Genomic DNA, 17,270 nt, shown 5'->3' with positions numbered 1-17,270 from the left:
GATTCACCTCTTCCAGTCCACCTTCAAAGAACCGCTTTGGCTCGGTGTGTGGATGTGGCACTTCTCGTTCCTTTCGCCATAACACGGGTTAGCAGACAGCATTTAGCTTCCTTAACTCCGCCGCACCATTACAACATCGGCATGCACTTTTCTGTGTCACGCTGTTAATGAACTGATTGGTTTCGTAAGTAAACAAGTGCAAATACGATCTTATTGGCTGGACAGTGTTCGTCATTATGCTGCAGTATATATGTTGTTACTCACGGAGTTGCACTGCAAAATGGTACAGAATACAGTTTTATGTCTTTAATTTATTTTCAGTTCATGTTGGATTTTATTTTGTGGACTGCATAGATTTGCTGTGCGCTGAGAAGCCTGTGGAGCAGTGCGCAATTGCGGAGGCGCGTAGCTTAGACGGATGAGACAAAAAAAATGTTGTGTAAGCAACTAATTGCAAACAACCATTAAACTGAAATAGTTGTTCATCAGCTGACCAAAAGTTTAAGACCAAAGCTAAAAAAAAAAACCCTCCTAAAATAGAAATAAAATGTTCAAAAGAAGACTCAGTGATGAGTAGCTGTACCATTCTTGTTAATCACCTCAAAAATTGGTTTGGGCATGCTTGATGCCAGTGTTTCCAGGAAGCAGTGAGAATGTTGCTCCAGATGGTGAAGATGGTTTCACGGAGGGCATCAACTGTCTGGAAGTGATGGCCATTTTTATAAACTTCCCTTGCCATCCATCCCCAAATGTTCTCATTTAGATTTAGATCTGGGGAACACGCAGGATGGTCCAAAAAAGTTATTCCATTGGAAGAAGCCCTTTGTCAGCGGGCACTGTGAACTGCAGCGCTGTCCTGTTGAAAAACCCAGTCATTACCACATAGACGATAGGGACGCACCCTGCAACATCTCCACATTGCCAGCTGCTGCCGTTTGACGCCCCTGCGAAACCTGAAGCTCCATTGTTCCATTGAAAGAAAAAGCACCCCAGATCATGATGACGACGTCTCCATTTTGCTGTTTTTTTAATTTGTTGGCACAGCGAGCCTTTGCGGTTACTTTACTGACACGTCGTTTGCAACATTGAACTTTTTTACATTATTCACAAGTTATGAGATATTGAAATTGGAGGTTTTATTAGCTGTGGGCTAACCTATAATAATCTAAACTACTGAAACACATTTTCCAAGCTATTCAAATTTATTGAGCTTCATATATACTGTAGGTGTTGTGATGTCATCCACTGCCTGGTGGTGCCACCCTCTGCTGGCGGTGAAGCATCTTTTTCAGCACCATAAACACCAGCAGTATGAGGAGCAATGACAATACACACAAGAAAGCCAACAGCCAGGTGGCCACTGAGTTGTGCTGTGTCCAAGAATGTGGGTTGGAGGAGTTTGTGGAAGACAAAGGTCGTGTCCCTGCAGGGTGGGTTGTATTCATCTGAGAGTAAGGGCTTTGAGTTGTCTTTAAATAGGACACAGTCCCACTTTGGGTTCCATTCAAGGACACACATTCCTCAAAAGTTAAAGTGTTCAAATAGTAGTGTTCATCTAAGACCTGAGTCGTGGTAACTGTTTCAAAAGTGTTTTGAGCTTCAGGAAGGTGTTCACTGTTGAGGGTTTTCTGCTGAAGTGTTTTGCTGATTGCTGTGATGGAGAGGTTGAGAAGCAGACGGTGAACAAGGTGGACTGGCTGGGTGCACACCAAGTCTGTGCTGGTCCTCTTCAGCCTGCCGCTTAACATCCAGCGGAAAAGATACAAAACGTCACTTTCACACACCCACAGGTTGTTGGTGAGGTCCAGTGATTGGAGATGTGCCAGCTTGTCAAAGAATCTGTCTGGGATAGAATGCAAGAAGTTGCTGCTGATCTTCAGCACCTGCAGGTTGACCAAGGGGGACAAGGGGGAAGGGTCCAGGGCTGAGATGCAATTAGCAGAGAGATCTAAGTGGGTCAAAGAAGGGGGGAGATTAGGAGGAACACTAGTTAGCTTGTTTCCCTTCAGTATGAGGACCTGCAACTTCTCAAGGTCTTGAAGCGCTCCTGGCTGGATGTTACGGATGTGGTTGTCCTTCAAATCCAGTCGAGTCAGGTTTTGCAGTTTCCTCAGGGCACCTGAGGTGATGTATGTGATGCGGTTCTCTTGCAGGAACAGGGCTTCCAGAATGGGAGGGAGACCTCTGGGGAAGCGGGACAGCAGGTTGTGACTGAGGCTGAGCTCCTGCAGGCTGGTGAAGGGACCGAACTGGTGGTCCACGTTGCAGAGTTGGTTTTTCGACACAGACAGGATGGCGGTGCTGTGAGGGACTGAGCGGGGAAGAGTCTTGAGGCCCAATGACTCACACAAGACTAAAAGGCCTGGTTGAAGACAACAGCAGCCGGCAGGACACTGCGACATAGCAATTGAGGCTAGTGGACAGATGCAAACGACCAGAAGGACGCCACTTTGGCACAACATCACGATTCACTACAAGGAACATCAAGTTGGAAACAGCAGATTCAGGCAAAGCCAACAAAATAAGAAATATCGCTCATAACTATGCACTTACCAATCTTCTAGTCTCCTGCCCTCCCCAGTGGAGATCAGCAGGCTTGTCCTCATGGTTTCCCTCAAAGATCCTCTCTTCCTTTTGTTGAGGATTCCAGGCAGATGCTCATCAAAGTTTAACAGACTTCTTGAGGTGCTGTATTACCTATTCTTGGTTCTCAAATCCTTTGAGAGGTTCTTTTGTTTTTCTTCGTGGTCAAGGAAGGCATCAGAATACATACGGGGAGTCTTCCAAGCACACATTTTGGGGGAAAAATTCCAAACAACAGAAACACCTCCATATTTAAGAGACTTCTACGAGTGTAGCTGGTTGACCTCCTACCATCTGGCGTGGACGGTGAAAGTAAAGGGGCAGCCATTTCTCGAATTATTTAGCATTGCATCGACAAAAGAAGAGGACTCACCTTTCAGATGCTTCTTCCTGCTTTTTTTCCCCCCTCATCATCTTTGATATTTGATCTGTGACATTTTATTCCAACAATTACAAATACAGTACAAGCTGCACCAATGGGTCCACTGTGAGCCAGTAAACATTTGCCTTTCCAAAGATAACATGCATGTTAGGCTCATCGGAGACTCTAATTGTCCATCGGTGTGAGTGTGAACGGTTATTTGTTGTGTCACGAGACACTCAGCTCACAAGACGAGACCATACGTGATATTGGGTCCACGAGATGAGATTTTAACATTATTTTTAAGAAAAGTATCATGACAAGATATATTAAAATATATGACAGTATATTGCAATCTACTATTTTAATTTGTACTACATTGCCTTGCACTGCTTATCCCTCACGAGGCTACACTCTTCTGCACTGTGTGTATGCTAGCAGCCCCGCCTCCACCCACCGAGACAAAGAGACTGCATGACTGACAAAAGGGCTCACTCCATGCATGCCGTTGTTCTATGGAACAAACGCACCAAGGTACTGAAAGCAATGCACAGAGTGAACTCTCTTCCTGCCTGTTTGGAGGCGAGAGAGGAGGAATACAGACATGCGTGCACATGGCAATATACTGAGGCCGGGAAAATCATCCAGTTCATTTTCATTTATTGTGTGATGAATTATTGAATTTATTATCGTCCCAGGCCCAGTACACACGAGACCGTATTTTGTCTGCACGAGAAATCTTGTCACTTTTAATCTCGAGAGAGCTTGTGACACCCCTATTATTTGTCTATATGTGTCCTGTGATTGGCTTGGTGACCTGTCCAGGACCTCTCGCCCAAAGTCAGCTGGGATAGGCTCCAGCTCACCCGTGACCCCAATGAGGACAAGCTGTATTTGCACTTTTTGAATGTTTTTGCTTCTAATTCATATGCATTCATATTTTAAAGGCAGATTTATTTAATACAGGTCCTGTCTTTTTGGATTTCATTAGATGTCTGTAAGGAAAAACAATGTCAAGGTCAAACCTAACATATAATTAGATGAATAATGTAACACTTCGACTGCATAAGTCATCCTATTATTTGTAATAAATCAGTTGTTGGAACAAATCAGCGTTCCACAGATTTAAATCCAAATGAGTCCCTCTTATGTATCCATCCATCCACCGTGCTCTTATGTATCTGGCTGTTAAATATTTCAACCATTTTGTACAGCAGCCAGTGAATGACAAAGAGGCCTTTTGTCACCTCCTCCTGGTCCTGGTGTGTTTTGGTGCCATGGTCCTAGCGGCCTGCCCAAGGCCCATCATTTCAGGTTTCACATAGCAAACTAGAGAGCACCATTACATCCCACACCATTAGGTACACCAGGTGCACAATGTATTGCTCAGTATGATGTATTGCAGTCATACACCGCTGCAAACCGCAAGCACAACAATAAACATAATGTTAACAGAAAACTGGGCCTCTGTAAAGGTAAGATTTTTGCAGCTCTTTTCTCATTAGACGGTGCATGTGTACCTATATTGAAACGTCCGGTGAGTGAGCGTGTGATTTTGTGGTCTTCAGGTTTTAAAAAAAGCAACCGAAACACCATAATCCTCAGTTTTATTATACAGGAGAGAAGCAAAGAAGAAAGCCATAAGAAAGCATACAGCTCGAAATGAGGGCAATCTGTTAAAATTCTATTAAAACTGAACTTTTCACAGTTAGTTACTTCGAGTTGTATTAAATCAGACATCATCCACAAATCCTGTACATTGACAAATATATAAGCACTACTAAAGTTAAACCTTTGACTTTGCCAATATGCAAAGGAGCTTTGATAACAATTTATCACACATCATTTATTGTAGACATGAGGAGGCTAATACAAAAACAATATGCTAAAAATACACATGACTGTATTTCCCATTACTGAGAATAAGGTTTTTAATTTAATAGCATAGAACATACGGTATACTACCCACTCAAAATGTATTCCATTTTTGTTTCATATTTGGTAACTTAAAAATCATGTTTGTGGAGAGAAGATAAATGCAAGACATTAAAAAAAAGATAACATAAATATATATTAAAAACAGTATGAAAGTGTCAGTCAAGAAAGTAAAAGATGCAAAAAAAGATGCAACTTGTAGCACCAAATAATTCACTCTAAGGTGTCAAAAGTGTCTTATGTCTTCAGATTGGATGTCATATACAGCAGGACATTATGAGGGGATTCCTCTGTCTTGGCAGGCATGTTTTTACATTTAAACATTATGCTGGGATTTATATTAGATAAATATTTCATATTGACCAGTTTGGTCCCCAAAGTGTATCGATAAAATGTATACACAGCGTATATATTCATTATTTTTCCACCCTTTTACTCCAGAATGACACTGGGTTGTAAATAAAACTTTGTTTCGCATGAGGACAGTTGTTTTTCAACAAAACTGCTTTTTAAAATTTTATTTAATAACTTTTTTTTTTTTCACTGCATGTATGCACCAGCCGCAATATTAGGTACACCGGCACCTAACCCAATGCGCTCCAATACAGCCTTTGCAAAGATGTATTGATTACTGTATTTCGTATTATGATAAAAGTTCCATTTTGAGAAGAGATCAGGACAGGCATAAGACACACCTCTCAGTTGGATGCCCACAGCCTCAATAATAAACGAAAACTGAGCATTGTCATCTTTGGAGAGGCATTATTCAATGTAGCTGTCTTGTTAGTGTATTCAATCAATGCACGATGGAGCAACAAACTAGTCCGATTCCTGTTTGACATGTTTGAATGCAAGCGTAGGTGTGACCACGGTCTAGTGGTGGGCTTTCTTCAGATGGCAGGTGCACACAGGCTGACTGGAGGTGTGCTGCACCTCCTCCCTGTACCTCATCTGCTCTTTGTGTTTGGGCTCCTCTCTCCGTTTCTCCACCTTCTCCACCTCCTCAACCTCCCTGACCTTCCTCACCTCCTGGCGGGGTGATGACCTGACCTCTCTTCCCTGCTCTCCCACCAGAGCCTTGGAAGGAGTGCGCAGGTTCTTTGGCGATGCCCTGCTTTGTATCTGGACCCTCTTGACATGGTCCACGGCGTACGGCCTCTCCTGGGAATCGTTCAAACTCTTATGTCCACCGCTTTTATCAGCTGCATGTTTCCGAGGAGGATGAGAGGCGGGCTTGTAGGCCTCCAGCTTGCGCTTCTGACTCATGGCAGAGGCACAGCAGATGATAAAAACCAATACGATGAGAAGAGAGGTCACAACAATGATGATGAGGAGATTCTCCTGCAGGAAGTCCACCACTTTGCTCAGAACGAAGTCCTTCAGGCGGATCATGGTGGTGGTGATGGTGTTGGTGAGGGAGGGCGCCTCAGTTGCGGCGCTGACTTCAACAGGAGCACGGGTGGAGAAGGACTTTGGGAACAGGAGCTCCAGTCCGTCATCACCGCTACCATCCATGGACATGTTGTAGAACATTGGAGTGGACTGAGCCACATTACACCACAGTGACAGCAGGGTCACACAGGTCATATGCACAACCAAGCGGGATGTCATCTTTACGGCAAAACCCTGCAACATCATCAAAACAATGCACAAAGATTAAAAAGCCGCACCTTTACCCCTGAAAGGAGACATACAAGGTGTCTTATTAACAAGACTGTGGCATGATGTGGCCAAAGGATCAAGAATCACACCAAACCCCCTTTAAACAGCCCTGTTCAGATCTGCCGGTTTAGGAGGGGCTATCTGGTCTAAGGCAAATGAGCTCATTCCACCCGCTCCAGGTAGCAGGTTCCCCAGGAAAATTACAGCCCGAGTCTCATTTTTGCACCGGAGGGCAAGAAGTGGGTAAGCTCTGAAGTCAAGACGTTACAGACTTCAGCCTTGGAGCAGCAGACGGAGCTTCTCTACGGTCTGGAGCCCCAACAGGAACTGCTAACATTCGTAAATAAAATGAATCACTTTGCACTAATTTCTTTTGTGGCTGGGAGGTGATGTAATGATCCGGAACAATCTGCGGACACAACACCACCACAGCTCTTTTTAGCTTTTAGTTTAGACATGACAGCCATGCCGTGTAGTCGCGAGAGAAGAACGCGGTGGCTCTTCGCCCAGGCAGCTTCCGGTAGAGGAAACTCATTGTGAGGGCGGCGTTGGCGTTGAATCTGAATGGCATTACTTGAAATTTCTCACACCCGTCCAGTTCAATACACCCTACAAAACTGGAACGTAGAATTTCACCAGATGTTATTACCCCACAGTTACAAAAACGTTTGTGCCTCAGCAAGTCCCTCAGCCAAAAACTCACATGGAATTTCAGAACGCATGAACCATTGACTTTTTGTGCTTTTTCTTTTCTTGAGCCTCACTGATGAAGAAAGAAAAATTTAATGAGTGAGCAAAATTGCAAAATCCTGGCGGCGTTGATCCAGGGAGGAATTGATGAAAGGCAGCGTGTTCGCCAGCCAGAAAAAAAAATGTTGAAATGTTTTTTGTCTTGTCAGTCAGTGGCGGTTAAAAAGGAGAGGTTGTCAAAAGGGTGAGAGGTCTCCTAGGATTGAACTTGTTTAGAGTGGAAAAGGTGTGTTTCGGTTAAAGAACTCAGCAGTTTGTCTTCTATTTGGCGGATTAATAAAGCTGTGGTCTTTAGGCATTCACACACAGCTTCACTGCTTACAGACTGAAATGTTAAAATATCAGCAAGCAATGATGAACGTTGTAACGGTACGTCCTGCCAGCACCAAGCATCAACAAGCTGCCAGCGTGTCCTTGCCCTGCTTCCAAGGTCAGGAGTGAACCTGCATTCACATGGGACCATATTGTATTTCAAAACATCACGTCTCACCTCAAACATATTTTTTGACATCTTGGTGGGTCTAGAACCTAAAAACTAGACATAACTTCAAGTGTCCATCTTGAGTCAGGTTTTTTTTTTTTTTTCATTTCCCATCTTACAACAGCAATTTAGCAAGGCAGCATCTATTTTAGCAAGGCAGCAGAGCCATTACTTATTTGGGGTGGAGACAGTCAGTTTGGTGCTGCAGGCCTTATAATTTGTAGAGCAGGGAGAAGCCACCCATCCACCACACCAAAGCCAGCAGGAAGTTCTAGTCCAGATTGTGCACAGAGGCGTGGGACATCGGTGGCCATGGCCTCTATATTTAAACTGGGCACCAGCTGCTGTGGGGTGGTGCACACACAGAAATATGTTGCCTTACTAACACAACCTCCCAGCAAAATAATAGTAGCTAAGTAGATGGTTTTTTTTAAAACTTCATCTTGGAGTTCAGCAAAGAAAATGCATAAAAATAAGTGAGTATTTCACTCAAGACTTTAAAAGGTAATGATACAGTATGAAGATTTTGGGCTAAAGTAAAGGCTCCTTTTATTGACAAAGTAAAGTGCATATGGGCCTCTCTGTGTGGTCACACGGACACACTCCACCAGATGGTCGGATTGGGTGTTCAGCTATAGGACTGCCTCTTCAATCCCCATAATTACAGCCTTAATTACATTATGTATTTTGCCGGTGGGTGCACACTGCCTCTGAGTGGATCTTCTGAAATATTTGGGTATCCAATGGGCATTAAGTCATTTTAGGTGTCCGTCCATAATCCATTTCTATGCCGCTTGTCCTCACTAGGGTCGCGGGGGTGTGCTGGAGCCTATCCCAGCTGACTTTTGGACTGGTTGCCAGCCATTCACACTCACATTCATACCTATGGGAAATTGAGAGTCTTCAATTAGCCTAACATGCATGTTTTTGGAATGTGGGAGGAAGAAAACCCACACATGCACATACAAAGAACATACAAAGATGGCCAAACGGAGATTCGAACCCAGATCTTCCCGAGCTCCTGACTGCGTGGCCGGCATGCTAACCAATAGGCCACCGTCCGGGCCCCATTTTGGGGATCATTCTGTACAAATAGTATACACATAACAGCCCAGTAATGCACAAAAGTTGCTTCAAACAGGAGTTTAGATCGATAGAAAAAAATAAACAGAAAAAAGAGAGAAAAGTTGATCATGTTTTACAACTACAACCTATCTTTAAAATCTTGTATAAAATATGTGTAAATAAATAAGATAAAGATATACGTAGTAATGTGTGTCCTTGTAAAGTACTGTGAATGCCTGCACTTACCTGGTAGTAAAAATAGATAATATATGTAGTATTGATCATAGATAATTCAAGTACGGTCACATGCTAAGGTTATGCTGTTAAACAAAACACATCTGAAGCTATGCATCCATTCCATGCTGATAAAAGTGTCGTTTGTGGATACTTACAAATGATGCTGGTTTATCTTGCGAGCAGGACCACAGGGAGTCGGGGACAGAGAGGGAAAAAAGGCGACTAGAAGAGAGGAGGAGCGTTTCCGAGCATTCCGGTCCCTGTTATACTGAAGGGTTTTTTTAAACTGCTCCCAGCTAAGTGATGTCCATCCCTCTGTGTTTCAACTTCTCCTCCCTCTTTCTCTTCTCGGCTTCATGACATGTTTGAGACTTCTTACTTTGTACTTTTTTCAGATTATGAGGGGGGAAAGGATGAAACAAAACGTTTTCTGGACAACACCAACCTCAAATACAGTAGAAAGTTTGGGCTAAAGTGGAATTAAACATTATGTGTGCTGACTGCTTTACATGGACAAATAAAAAGTAGCTAAAAGATGAGCTGACGAATGCTTCAACTCACAGTGACTACGTTGCATTTGGTAGATCAGGCCCATGTTTCGGGGTATTTCGGTCCATGGCGGGGCGAGTCTCAACTCTTCTGTGCCTCTCTAATTACATGCCCTTGATTACAGCCTGTCTCAGCAGCACATACAAGACCAGTACAGGGAGAAAAAAGCCTCTCCTTCTAAAACACGTGTAGAGTTTAAACTGTACTAAATCCAAAGCATCTATTTAAAACGACTTCTACCAAAATCCATTTCTTACTTAATTACACCATATGTTTATGAGCAAAATAAGGTGGCAATTATAAGCACAACTCATCAACCACAATTTGGACTTTTGCTGGCCACGTTGAAACGTGCGTAAAATACTGTCAGAACATGAACATAGTCAAAGATAAAACTACAAACGCATGGTCATATACCACCACGGTGTCTAGAACACTGAACAGTACTGTAGAGTAGTGGTCCCCAACCCCCGGGCCACAGAAAGAAAAAATAATTTCCATTATTTCATTTTTTTTAATGTTTTATTTTGAAAAGTGGCTGGATTCTCTCTGTTACATCCGTCTCACTTGACGCATGTCCATTATGCGTGTGCTAACTTTCTCTCATGCCGCACAGATAGACTACTACTGTATTTTTACCATTTTTCTTTCACCTTATATTTGGTCACAGATACTGATACTATGTGGGAATGCATAAAGGTAAGTTTTGATGACTTATTGAGTGCTAATGTGCACATTTGTCTCAAGTTAATTCATGCTAGCACACTGCCTTTTTACTACACACGTCAAACAGCGACGTAAAAATCTCTCTGGAAAAGCTTGGCTGGAACTTGAACTGGTGGATGGGGGGTCGGCATTCATTTTGTGCTTTTAATTTGATGTTATTCATGTCTTGGTTGTACACAATACATAATAAATAAGATAAATTAGATCGCTATAATGTCCGAACCCACCCCAGTCTGTGGGTCAAAAAAGGTTGGGGACCACTGCTGTAGAATATAAAGTACCACTAAAGGTTTTCAACAAAACATTGAGGTTCCAATAACAGGGGCAGATTAAACTTAATTGCTTTGAATGACACTGAATTTATGAGGGAGGAAAAAAGCCTGACCCAAACAATGGCATAACTAAAGACCTTGAAGGCTTTTTTGGTTTTATTTTTTTGTAGAATTCATGTCATTGTTACTGTGTCTTGTGTCACAAGATCTTGCGAGATTAAAACTAAATTTCTTGTTCTAAAAAAAAAAATGTCTCATGGGCACTAGGCCTGGGGTTATAATGAATTAATTAACCACACAATAAATGAAAATGAACTTGATATTTTTGCCGGCCTCAATATATTGCCATGTGCATGCATGTCTGTTTTCTTCTTCTCCCGCCTCCAAACAAGCAGGAAGAGGAGTCATTCTGTGCATTGGTTTCAGCATGTTGGTGTATTTGTTCCATAGAACAACGTAATTCATGAACAGAGTGAGACCTGTTGTCAGTCATACAGTTTTTGTCTCAGTGGGTGGAGGCGGAGCTGCAAGCATACACACAGAGTGCAGAAGACTGTAACGTAGTAGAAATTAAATTAGTAATGCAATGTAATGTATTTTCGCATATTTTTAATATTCTTTCATTGTACTTTTGAACTTACGCGGAAAAGTCATGTTAAAATCTTGTGTCGTCTCATTCTTGTAGACCCAATCACGTGTGTCGCCTTGTCTCATGAACTGAGTGTCTCGTGACACCCCTAGTCATTGTCACCCAACATAATTTTGCTGGGTGATTATATTTGACAGCTTGGTCTGCAGTAGCACATTGATTTCCCCCCCCATTCACTCGAAAGGCCATATTTGTTTTGCAATTCTCGTGTCACTCACACATGCTCATAACTATTAATGTCAGTCTAATTCTAAATCTCCTCACTAGTATTAACAGTCTCCCAACAAATTGCCAAAATTCACCAAAAATGCACTCATCCTTCAGCATACCTCTTGGCAGTGGTGTGCAGTCAGGGCCAGCAAGTCCATCTCTGCTGGCCTAAACATTATCAGAAACACTGAACTATATTTACAACTTAGAAGTATTAATGCACCAAAAAAAGTTTGAAAAAAACAATAACAAAATGATAGTACTCAATTTTTTTGGTCCTGTCCATCCATTAGGGCAGAAAGTATTGTTGATCTACAGTAAATGCCCTTACATGCTAAACAGATTTGCTCTGCCAGGGAAAAGTTTAAGATACTCTTCCACTGTTGTGTAGATTTGATTTGACTTTACTTGATGTTTGTTGTTATGCAAATTTGGAGAGGCCAGACCGGAGCAAGAGGGGATAGAAAAGAAGAGAACAGAAAACAGAGGGGGGAGTGCGGGGACAAGAGGGGGACAATACAGAGAGAGAGACAAGAACAACAGCAATTGCAATGACAATAACAAAACAACTGAAACAAACAGGACTGCATCGGCAAATGTCTATGACAGTCATCAAGACCATAATGGAGATGACAAACTTATATCAGCAGCCACAATCATAATACTGAATTGAAACAGTCATACTTATAGTAGTAATAAAAATATTAACCATAATAGTGAACAGAACGACAATAACTGTAATGCACACAATTGTAATACCTATAATCTTACCAACATTACCATCAATGTCATAAAACCAATGACATAACACCATGGATAAATCAGTGAGTTATGTGGTGTGTTATCGGTGAGTGTATATGTATGCGTGTACAGGTATCTCTGTACATATCCATGTATATATACGTGCATAAATGTGCGCGTATGTGTGAACATGTAATTGTCACTGAGAATGTATGAAAGGAGAGGGCCTGCCTCCTACCACCCAGCCAGCCCCGCTCCACAGAGCCAGGCAGAGCCTCCAGCACCAGAGAGCCACCGGACCCACGTAAAATGGCAGCACCAAGACAGTCTCCCCAAGAGCCAGTTAAGACCAGGAAGGGGAGAGGCAACCCCAACCAGAAACAGGGCGCCGGCAGGCTGGGGGACAGCCAACCCCCGAGACAGGCGAGAGACCACACCCCACAAGGGCAGATGGGCACTGGGCTGTCCCCACCGACCGGAAAGGAGTAATAAATTAAATAAATACATATAAAGAAATAAATAAAAGCCACACATAGTGTGAGTGCTTGCAGCCTGTTTCTGGTGAACATTGGCCTCCGCCAAGGCTGCCCATTGTCACAGATTCTGTTCATAAGTTTCATGGACAGCATTTCTAGGTGCAGCCAAGGCGTCAAGGGAGTCCAGTTTGGGGACCTTAGGATCTCGTCTATGCTATTCGCAGACGATGTGGTCCTGATGGCCTCATCGGGCTGTGACGTCCAGCGTTTACTGGGGCGGTTCGCAGCTGAGTGTGAAGCTTTCGAAATGAGATTGGATGAGCACCTCCAAATCCTTCTGTGAGGCAGTAAAGGGTGGATTGCACCGTTGGGAGTACGGTCTTGCCCCAGTTGGCGTTCAAGAATCTCTTGGTCTTGTTCCCGAGTGAGTGACGGTTGGACCGTGAGGTCGACAGGCGGAACGGTGCAACGTCTGCAGTCATGCAGTTGCTGTACCGGACCATCGTGGTGGCTGCGCCGGAAAGCAAAGCTCTCGGTGGTCGACCTATGTTCCCACCCTCACCTGTGGTCATGAGCTTTGGGTCGTGACCGAAAGAACGAGATTGCGGATACAAGCGGCTGAAATGAGTTTCCTTCGTAGTGTGGCGGGACTCACCCTGCTAGGGTGAGCAGCTCAGTCATCAGGGAGGGGCTCAGAGTAGAACCGCTTCTCCTTCACATCAAGAGGAGCCAGTTGAGGTGGCTCGGGCATCTAGTCTGGATGCCTCCCTGGTGAGGTTTTCCGGGCACGCCTGGCCGGGAGAAGGCCCTGTGGCAGACCGAGGACACGCTGGAGGGATTATGTCTCACAGGTCAACTTGGAACGCCATGGTGTCCTCCCGGTGGAACTGGAAGAGGTGGCTGGAGATCGGGAGGAGGATGACAATGTCCACAGGCCACGAGTTGGTGTGGTTTATAACTGCAACTGTAGTGCAACAACTTCTTTCCCCTCTTGCTGTTATAGTTTAGTGTTTTTTCTTGTTTCCTAAAAGTACTATAATTACCGGCAATAAATTCCTTCTGTGAGGCGGGCTAACCTGGAGAAGCACCAAGAGATTTCCTGACAAAAGTTAAAAAACATCCTTTTCAAATTCAAATCTGCTAAAGATAACTTCACCTAGGTAAAAAAAATGAATTTATTTTGGTGTGAGTAGACCTGTGAGTTGATCAGAAAATGCCACCAAGTACTGTCGGCTCTGGTCAGTTTTTGGCCAGTAGGGGAGGCTATAACTGCATTATACAGCATTCTGTGATGGCAAGCTCATTTTGCCACTTTGAAAACCCCTGCTTGAAATCAAATGAATCATTTAATAGAAGTCCATTTTAAAAAGTCTTTATTTTTGTAATCAATGTTTGATACTTGAAGCAAGAATAATGAACAAAAAATGTTGAGCACACCGCAACACCAGGCTTCAACCCGGTTTGTTTTTGCTTGATTTGCTTTGATTTTCATATACACCCTCCAGTATAACAGAAACTCCTGCTGTTGCAATATGGCGAGATGCAGGGAACATGGACAAAGGGAAACATTTAAAACCCACCCCCTTTACAACACCCTCTTCGGCACAGCCACAAAGAAAATAAAAGGAAAAGACAGAACATGGTAATGTTATGTACACAGCTTAGCTTCCACTCATTTTCTAGTCCTTAATTACTAACATCTATCTTTCCAACCTACAATGTCCCTTTGGATTGCTAGTCACTACTTTTCAAAATTTTGCTCGGGTGTTTACAGTGCAAACAGGACCCTACAGAGGTGTTCTGTCAGTGCGCCATCATATTCATATTCATCAGTATTCTTGGTTTGACATCACCACCATTAGAGATGGCATGAAAACAGCAATCCTGTTACTGCTGATTGTTATGGGATGTAGCTTTTGCATGTCATCCAGCAGACATATTTGAAAAACCAAGTCTGATGACCTTGCACGTTTTTGCTCCCATAAGTGGTTTCAAATCTTCCATTTACTATGTGAACTACACATGCACACACATCAGTCCTCTACAAACACTTGCTTTATCACGCCTATGGCACTTTCAGGGCTTTACAGTGGTAAAAAACAAAGGCAAATAACACAAAATTTTTACCCGTCTCGGCTTCCCACTGGGAAGCAGATGGAAAATAAAGATATTTGGCTTTAAAAAGCTCACATGAGAAAATGATATGGTTCCTGTGTGTCAATTAATTGTCCCGAATGGGCATTTTAGGGGGAAAAGCCAGAGGTGGAAGTGCGAAGAGGGACATAAGCACAGCTGGAACAAGAAATCGGCTAAAATGAACAGTGAAAGAAAAGACAAAATATTCAAATAACCCACCCCCACGAAGCAAAGACGGAATGGAATGTCCACAGTGACAAGACACCAAAAAGGCCAAAAAGATGAGGCACGTAAGTCACATAATCTTGTTTTTTTAAGATATATCTCGAGTGGTTGATCATCAAATGGGTTTCTGTCATGCCCTGATTGTCTTGAAAACAAATCAGATTGTTGAAAATAGTCTTTAAAAGGCAACAATAACCCCATTATGCCTGACTACAGTTGTGTGGATTCTGACTAGAACCTGTGAGTGAACATTTGGACTGATTTGAGAGATCCATTAAGTTGGTTCTTTCTGTGGCCCGCACATAAGTACATCACAATGAAAACCATCAACTTACTTTCATTTCCTCACCAAGCACACACTGCAAAGTAAAGGAATGGACGTGCACATGGCATGAGGGAGTAAGAATGACAGCAAAAGGGGGGAAAATAACAGATGTCGTCAATGTTGATTTGTGCAGCCTCAAACAGGAAGATAGAGTCATCTTTTGAGCGAGGATGAGGAGAAGAGTCCAGTTTGGATGGCCACATTTCAATATTAGAGTATGCCAAGCTGACATTATAATAAAAAAAAAATACATTGGGAATGCTCATATTGGAATTTGTTGGCCTCGGCCCCCATCCCCTAAAAAAACACTAGACAGACATTTTATACAAGTCAACAAAATAAAAACGGCCATGGAATAAAAGGGAAATAGGAAGAACATTTTCTGCTAAAGTTTGCACACCCTTCTTATTCCAACTGTGTTATGCAGAGTGTTTGGGGCTAGCTAGGAAACATTAATCTGGAATGTTGATAGGGATCGTTGCTAGGCAGGCCTTAGACGAAACACTGTCATTGAGATAGGCATTGACTGGTCCCGCTTTACTCCGAGCCAATAGAACGTAGTGAATTGTAGCTAGTCGGGCAAAGAGTCCCTAAATGGCAATTTTGGACATTTGCTCTTCAATTTTGACCAGTCGCTTCTCCTGACTGCTGATCAGGTCCTTGAGGGATTTCATTTCTTTCAATATCTCTTCCAGCTTGGCTTCAGATTTCTGCAAGAACAACAGGAGGCAACTGTTGGGGTCATCACACAATAACATTATTAAGAAAGATAACATGAACATGTATGTTTGTAGCTAGCTCACTACCAATCACTATAAACCCAAGTGAGGATGGTGGATAGATCATTTGCATTGGAAATTTCTTCATGTAAAAAACAAATAAAATTCAAGGAAACATTTATCAAGCCAATAGATCAGGGGTGTCCAAACTTTTTCCACGAGGGCCACATACTGAAAAATGAAAGGATGCAAGGGTGACTGATATTTTGTAAACACATGTTCATCCATCTATCCATCCATTTTCTATACCACTTGTCCTCATTAGGGTCGCGGGAGCATGCTCGAGCCTATCCCAGCTGACTTCGGGCGACAGGCGGGGTACACCCTGGACTGGTCGCCAGCCAATCGCAGGGCACATATAGACAACCATTCACACTCGCAGTCATTAGACCGCCATTGTTTCTAAGGGTGGCACGAGATCAAATGACAATATTTCTTGTTTAGATAAAAGCTGTTACTGGAGAACACAGCAGCCAGAAGCCAGTCAGACTGAACTCTGGCATACCTTTTGTGAATGATAATAAAAAGTAATATGTCGCAAGGTGCGAGGCAGGATTGGAAGCGCACATTAAGTGCTTTACATACACTATAAACCTTGCAATCCTACCTATCTCGGTGTTCCCATCATCACTCACTTGTGACGTGTGGCTGTATATTCCATCAGTTGAACAGTTGCCGCCGTGGTAATGTCCAAGCAGAAGCTGTAGTAATTCTACATTTGATTAAAGTTACTTAAAGATTTGTGGGATTAAAACACAACTACATAAGCCTTTTATAAAAACATGTAATAGTAGCTTCTATTTCACTACTTCCTGTTTCGGCATCATAGGGACTAATTATTTTAGCGCAAACATAAAACTAATCTACTGCAATCGACAATCTAACTGCACATCAACATAAATGATTAGTAGTAGCAGCTACAATTGCAAACATTTTAACTTTTATCATTTTTACTTTTTGTTTTCATTTGTAAAACGTTCAACACTTAAAAGCATCATGCTTAGGTGATGCATGTAAAGTTATAAAAAAGAATTCAAAATGTACCTTGACACAGTTAAATAAAAAAGGCTTGTTTTTCCGGTCCTATATTTTGTCATTGTGGTTTTCG

At 42.7% G+C, this 17,270-nt stretch overlaps 2 protein-coding genes across 7 annotated transcripts in view; both read right to left on the bottom strand.

Moving 5' to 3' along the window:
• Positions 1-4,723: 4,723 nt before the first annotated feature.
• tmem119a (transmembrane protein 119a) lies at positions 4,724-9,317 on the bottom strand. Its single transcript, XM_054774111.1, has 2 exons — positions 9,230-9,317; positions 4,724-6,505 (listed from the first exon to the last, which is right to left on the bottom strand). The coding sequence occupies exon 2, from the start codon at positions 6,488-6,490 to the stop codon at positions 5,753-5,755; it is 738 nt and encodes a 245-aa protein (XP_054630086.1). The 5' UTR covers positions 6,491-6,505; positions 9,230-9,317; the 3' UTR covers positions 4,724-5,752.
• A 4,736-nt stretch (positions 9,318-14,053) lies between these two features.
• Positions 14,054-17,270, bottom strand: part of LOC129179674 (coronin-1C-A) — a 41,547-nt gene continuing 38,330 nt past the window's right edge. For all 6 annotated transcript variants that reach the window (XM_054773194.1, XM_054773191.1, XM_054773189.1 and 3 more), the window contains one exon: positions 14,054-16,093. In XM_054773194.1, the coding sequence (XP_054629169.1) occupies positions 15,974-16,093 (120 nt within the window). In that variant the 3' untranslated portion in view covers positions 14,054-15,973. The remainder of the gene's footprint in view (positions 16,094-17,270) is intronic.

Source organism: Dunckerocampus dactyliophorus, chromosome 4 (genome assembly GCF_027744805.1).
Source record: "Dunckerocampus dactyliophorus isolate RoL2022-P2 chromosome 4, RoL_Ddac_1.1, whole genome shotgun sequence".
In the NCBI taxonomy this organism is placed as follows: Eukaryota; Metazoa; Chordata; class Actinopteri; order Syngnathiformes; family Syngnathidae; genus Dunckerocampus; species Dunckerocampus dactyliophorus.
This window is presented reverse-complemented; position numbering and strand designations above follow the sequence as displayed.